We start from the raw sequence: 6,000 nt of genomic DNA, 5'->3' as shown, positions 1-6,000 counted from the left end.
TTTTACTCCAATCCTCCAAATTCCATTGCCTAAAGAGAGCTTAGTCTTTATTACAACACTTCAGAAATGCCAGCACAACAGCACCACAAAAACCCAGTTCTGGCACCTGGATCCTGCTAAATTTTGGCTACAAATCCCAGAAATGGTGTCATCAAAATAAAAAGCAAGTGTTGCTTCTACTAATCAACAGAAAAATCTGGACCTGGATAAATCCTGATACAGGAAAGATGCAAAAACTCGAATTTGGCACAGCTATCTTGCTGTAGCCAGCTAATTTTTGGCTGCACACCCTGATTATAGTCTAAATTTAGTACATATGCAGTTTCTCCTAACCCATCCAAAAATCCAGATCCCTATGTATGAATCTGATGGTACTGTTTCTGGGTTTGTGGCCAAAATTTGGCAGGATCCAAATGCTATATCTGATGCTTTTTGTGCTGCTGTTGTACTGGAAGGCATTGGTGTTTGGATATTTGTGTGCTATAGAAATGGACAAACATGCTCTGTATTTAGGCTGTAGAATTCAGAGGTTTGAGGTCAAGTCTTGGCAGGATTTGGCAGGATCCAGATGCTGGTCATGGGTTTTTGTGGCACCGCTGTGCAGAGATATATTTGCATCTAATGTGCTTTGTTGTTCCTGGAATAGGAGAGAGCCAACTTGGTTCTCTATTGAAGCAGTGGCATTTGCAGGTTGGGGTCCAAAAAACAGTCTGGAACCAGGTGCTAGATATGGGTATTTGTGGCACTATTGCACTGGGATGCTTCAGGGTCTGTATTCTTTCTGAGTATAAAACAAGCAGCTACACTTGTTCTTTACGTATGCAGTAGCCTGAAGGGAGCAAGGACCAAAAATTGGCTGCACCCACCAGAATCCGGCAGGATCCAGCTTTTACCTTTTTCCCTGAGGGAGAGAGGCAGCCTGACTGACAGGCAGAAATCTGATCCTGTGAAAGACACAGAGAGCCAATGGGAGGCAGAGATCCATCAGTTTGGACTGGAGGCCCCTGGAGGAGAACCAGAGGAAAAACCACCGAATTGAGCTCTGTCAGTGGCGCTTACTGCTTCCAAGGGGGAAGTGCTGGGAAATAATTAATGTTTTTATTAAATTTGGAGGGAATTTTTTGCAGCCGATCGCCTTGCGTTACCTTCAGGTGGGTCTTTCCAGCAACTTTTTACGTAGCTCCAGATAATTGCATGGTTGTGGGTTGCAAAAACGATCCTTTAAAACAAGATAGCTGCGTCTCGCTCGCTCGCTCGCTACTCCCGTTAGGTGCAAAGCGAGTCATGTTGTTCGCCATTACGAGTTCTGCACACGTTTGCGAATCAGAGCTGCCAGTTACACAGATCGCTCTGGGGATACAGCAGGAGTGTAAATAAATACCTCGCCTCTTGTTTTGCTTTCCGCTGCTGTAAAAAGTGGGGTTTGCTCTGTGTTTTAACCTGGCACTTGCTTAGAACCAGGTGAAAGCAGGGAAGGGAGGGTTGTTTTTATGAATGGGACTCTTTGAGGTTAATTAGCTATGCAAATTCAAGCAGTTCATTCATTTTTTTTTAAATCTAAAAGCCATCTTGTATTCCCCTCTAGGCTGATTGGAGACCAGATCCTGAGGAAATCTCCAGGTCAAATGCCCAGAAAATAAAAACACTGAGCTAAGACTTGCGGAAGAGCTGCAGAATGGATGGATTTTATGACCAGCAAGTGCCTTACATGGTCACCAACGTGAGTGATCAGTTCAAAAGTTGGTGTTTATTAACTTGACTCCGACTTATTTCTCTGGGGGAGTTTTGCGTCCATAGTATCTGCTTTGTTACCGCTGTAGGGACGACTCTTCATCTAGGAGTCGTGCCTGCAAAGATGAGCTTATCTTCTAGTTATTTGAATAACGCATAATTTTCTTTAAGGGCAATTTTTGGATCCTTTTTTTTCTTCAAAAAAGTAAAACCATGCACACGATTAGTGGAAGAGGAGGGCACCACCAGCAGCTGCATGCAAAGTTTCTGGCAGTGTTTGCCTGCAACACCGAGAAGAATGAAGTTGAGGCAAACGTTAACACTTCTTGTTTTCAGGATTTTTGCAAGCAGTTTTACAAATAACATCTGGAAACAAAGCAGCCTGCTAGAATGTCCTTATTCGAATTATCCTGAAGAGTTTAAGCAAAGGGGATTTTTATGCTATTGTGTGCCAGATTGCTAAATATATGTGTTAGTACTGCGCTGCAGCTGGAGCATATTGCATATGTTTCTATACAGATAGAGATATACATGGATAAATAGGAATGTGTTGCATCTAGGCACAAGTATGAAGGATGTTAGGTACGCAGCATAATCCTCTGCTGTAAATTTGTATGTAGAAATTAAGAATAGAAACTGTAGGATAGTCATTTTCTCTGTGGAATATGTAAAGAATCCATGTAGGCTTTGTTTAAATGTGGAAATCTGAGGGGTGTGTGTGTGTGTGTGTGTGTGTGTGTGTGTGTGTGTGTGTGTGTGTGTGTGTGTGTGTGTGTGTGTGTGTGTGTTTAAAGTATCTGATCTTTCCTGTTTATAGAATCCGCGTGGGAGAAACTGCAGTGAGAGACCAACAAATGTCAGGAAAAGAAAATTCATTAACAGAGACCTGGCTCATGATTCAGAAGGTGAGGGCTCACTCCCCTCTCCCCCCCCCACCCATGTTTTTTTTAATAATGTAGAGAAGCTTCATAAGAGCTAAATAAGACAAGAAAATTGCATTTAAGTTTGTGACACAAACTGGCAAAGGCAATTAACTGTTAAAGTTGCTATTCCTTCCTGACTCACCCTGTTCCGTTTTAGATATTGCTGCACATATGGCTCATAAATGTCACTCACCGAGGTGAGAATTTTGCAGTATCTGGCACAGCGCCACAAGTTAAGGATACACTACAACCATCATCTTCACTTTCAGGCCTTGCCTACACTCGACTTCTTTCTTTTTAACATTTTCCACTCTTGCTACCACTGGTGCAACTCCATTAGTGATAGCAAGAGTGCCAGTGCTAGTATAGACCAGTGGCTGGTATTCTAACCACTGTGCTAGTGCAGGGCTGAAGGGCAAGACAGAACACGAGCAGCTTCTTCTGGCCTATCATCTACACTAGCATTTGCACTATTGTTACCTCCAGTGGAGTTGTGCTGGTAGTTCCTTCCATCCATGGGAAATGTAAGCAAGAAAGTCTAGTTTGGACTAGACTTGGGAGGGCCCAACCACTGTAGACCACACTCAAATAATAGCCATGTTAAAGTCAGTGGTAATACTTGCATGAGGAAGGTGAGCAAGATTTATTCCTACTTGACAAGGGTCAGTGTAGCTTCTACACATACTTGCCAAACACTGTGTACACCCATGGAACCCTTCTAACGGTAAGATGAGCAGAGACCCCTCAATCTGTAAAAATCAATGAGGAGTCCTTGTGGCACCTTAGAGACTAACGCAGGGGTCGGCAACCTTTCAGAAGTGGTGTGCCGAGTCTTCATTTATTCACTGTAATTTAAGGTTTCACGTGCCAGTAGAACATTTTAACGTTTTTAGAAGGTCTCTTTCTATAATATATAACTAAACTATTGTTGTATGTAAAGTAAATAAAGTTTTAAAATGTTTAAGAAGCTTCGTTTAAAATTAAATTTAAATGCAGAGACCTCCAGAACCCGGGCACTGTGAGTGCCACTGAAAATCAGCTCGCATGCCGCCTTTGGCACGAATGCCATAGGTTGCCTACTCCTGGACTAATGTGTGCTTAAAATCCCTGCAAATATGTCTATTCACAGCACACATCTAAAGCAAAACCATTTGCTGTTTTTACTTAGTGCCAAAATAAACACAGGGCATCATCCCCTCATAAGGACTAATAGCCTGTAACATTTAAACACATATTACATATATCTGCCAATATCATAGAAAAAGGAAGTATCTTTCTAAAAGTTAATAACCTTCAAAAACAATTGTTCATCAGTTCAGACATGCCAAGTTTTAGCTCAGAGCAAATTTTCATGCTCAGTTGCTCAATCTCTGAAAATAGGGACCACAAATGGGATCAAATGCTGCCCTGACTTACACCCAGTATGAGCCCATGCATGTCAGTGCAGTTGCATGGGATGTAAAGCAGCGTAAAATTTTGTCCATGGCCGTGGCGGTGCCACTTTAATTTCAAATCTATGTATGAGGCTGATAAAGTGGAATAAATGTGTATCAAAGCAGAATTGTTACTAAAACATAAAACATAAAACTTCTATGTCTAATAGAGCCGCTGAATGTCTTTCCTTTTACATTTCGTTTGCTACGTTCTGCCCTTTACTTATGTTGGATATAGTGTTTTAAAAAAATCAAACCCCTACTTAGGCAAAATTCCCATAGAAGTCAATTAGAGTTTTGCTGGAGCAAAGATTGCAGGAAGAGGCCTGTATTGTGTAAGGAGAAATAGATCATTTGAATGAGAGGTTATCATCTTCACTTCTCTCTGAGTTACTGAATAGGCATTATTTGCTATAAAAGCAAACTTAAAAAATGGTGATTATTATTTCAGGAGTCAATTAAATATTACTGTAGTGTGTATACCTCTGATTGGAAAAAAGAGTAGAATAATCATTAATTGCAACCAGGGTCTAGCTGTTGTATTTTATCAGTATGTAAGGTTGCCAAAGTAAAATTCACATGCCTTGTTCTTCAGGAAAATATTTCTTCTAGTGTAGTTTCATCTTATGGGAAGATTAAAGGTGTGTGTCTTTTATATGTGTCTTTCTCTTTCTTCAGAACTCTTTCAAGATCTGAGCCAATTACAGGAGACATGGCTTGCAGAAGGTAAGGGGAAAAACTGCTTGTAAAAAGAGGAAAAACAACTCTGGAGGAAAAAAAATAAGTCCTGAACTTGCTGTCTTAATGTTCAGCCCAATTAATTGAGCTCTAAAAGAGCCACCTCATGTGTCATGCATACATTAGAGCCTCTGATGAGTTTGTCTTTGGGGACTCTGGGGCTGCTCTACCCAGTGTCATCACAAATTACCAGGAGAAATTGCTTCCAGCTCACAATCACATCTGCTTTTGGCAAGAACTAATGCACCAAGACTTCAAGTTCTAAGCCTCTGTTCAGATTTTAATTGCAATTGATCAGGTTTATATTATTGTACCTCGAGAGACTGCATACAGCCAGAACTGGGCTTGCTGTTTCCTTTACAGCAGCACACATAATTATTTGGTGTTCTGGTGGAGTACTTTTCTGATGGCAGAAATTAGTTTCTCTGGGTTCATCGGGACGGGATGCTTCAAGATTTAAGTGCAAGTGTCTTCTTTCCACCTTGTCCACAACACAGAACATTAGGTGTGTATCAAATACTTAATAAGGAAGGAGATTTCTTTTTTCATAAGCCTTTTGATATTGTGTATAAGTTAATTTTTTTTCTTCATATCTTACTTTTTATAGGACTGTATCTTGGGAGCTAATTGGAAATCTGACATTTGTCATTTTACATTTTTGATATTTCAAGTAACCCTTCAAGGCTCATGATACTGAGGTTGATGGTTTTTAAAACAATAATATCAAATCTGAATTTAGATTAGCTATTGAGATATGGGTAATAAAAAGGAGAAGATACTGCTACAAGAGAACTTTAACAAAATTTAGAGGAGCTTTCTGCTGCTCAAGGTGTATTTGTTCACTTCAGTAATTTATGTTTATTATTTAATAATGTTTATTTTGAGCATGAAGATTCTTATGCATTGTCTGTCTCATATTACATCAGAGGAAAGATTTTTTTTGGTTGAACTTTAAATGGAAAACTTTTATAGTCAATTTGAACATGATTTTGATTTAAACTAACATAATTTCTGTGAATTTACCCTGATTTAGGCACTGTGGGTATTGATGTGTTTTATTTTTAGCATAATATACTGGATTATACACTATTGTTGTTTACTGAATAGATGTTTTGTTTCTCTGGGAGTGGGGAGAATTGCATGCGACTGCTTACCATGGAAAGAGAGAAATATTG

At 39.9% G+C, this 6,000-nt stretch overlaps 1 protein-coding gene across 4 annotated transcripts in view; it reads left to right on the top strand.

The window, feature by feature from the left end:
* The first annotated feature begins 1,024 nt into the window (after window positions 1-1,024).
* Window positions 1,025-6,000, top strand: part of ETV1 (ETS variant transcription factor 1) — a 74,205-nt gene continuing 69,229 nt past the window's right edge. The window contains exons 1-4 of one of the 4 annotated variants that reach the window (XM_039526372.1): window positions 1,025-1,151; window positions 1,586-1,720; window positions 2,549-2,636; window positions 4,766-4,813. In XM_039526372.1, coding sequence (XP_039382306.1) covers window positions 1,676-1,720; window positions 2,549-2,636; window positions 4,766-4,813 — 181 coding nt within the window. In that variant the 5' untranslated portion in view covers window positions 1,025-1,151; window positions 1,586-1,675. Of the gene's footprint in view, window positions 1,152-1,271; window positions 1,370-1,394; window positions 1,462-1,585; window positions 1,721-2,548; window positions 2,637-4,765; window positions 4,814-4,945; window positions 5,331-6,000 lie in introns of those variants that run through there. The other 3 variants (XM_039526373.1, XM_039526374.1, XM_039526375.1) reach the window with 3 other exon arrangements.

The sequence above is a fragment of the Mauremys reevesii genome, linkage group 2 (assembly GCF_016161935.1).
Source record: "Mauremys reevesii isolate NIE-2019 linkage group 2, ASM1616193v1, whole genome shotgun sequence".
Lineage (NCBI taxonomy): Eukaryota > Metazoa > Chordata > Testudines > Geoemydidae > Mauremys > Mauremys reevesii.
This window is presented reverse-complemented; position numbering and strand designations above follow the sequence as displayed.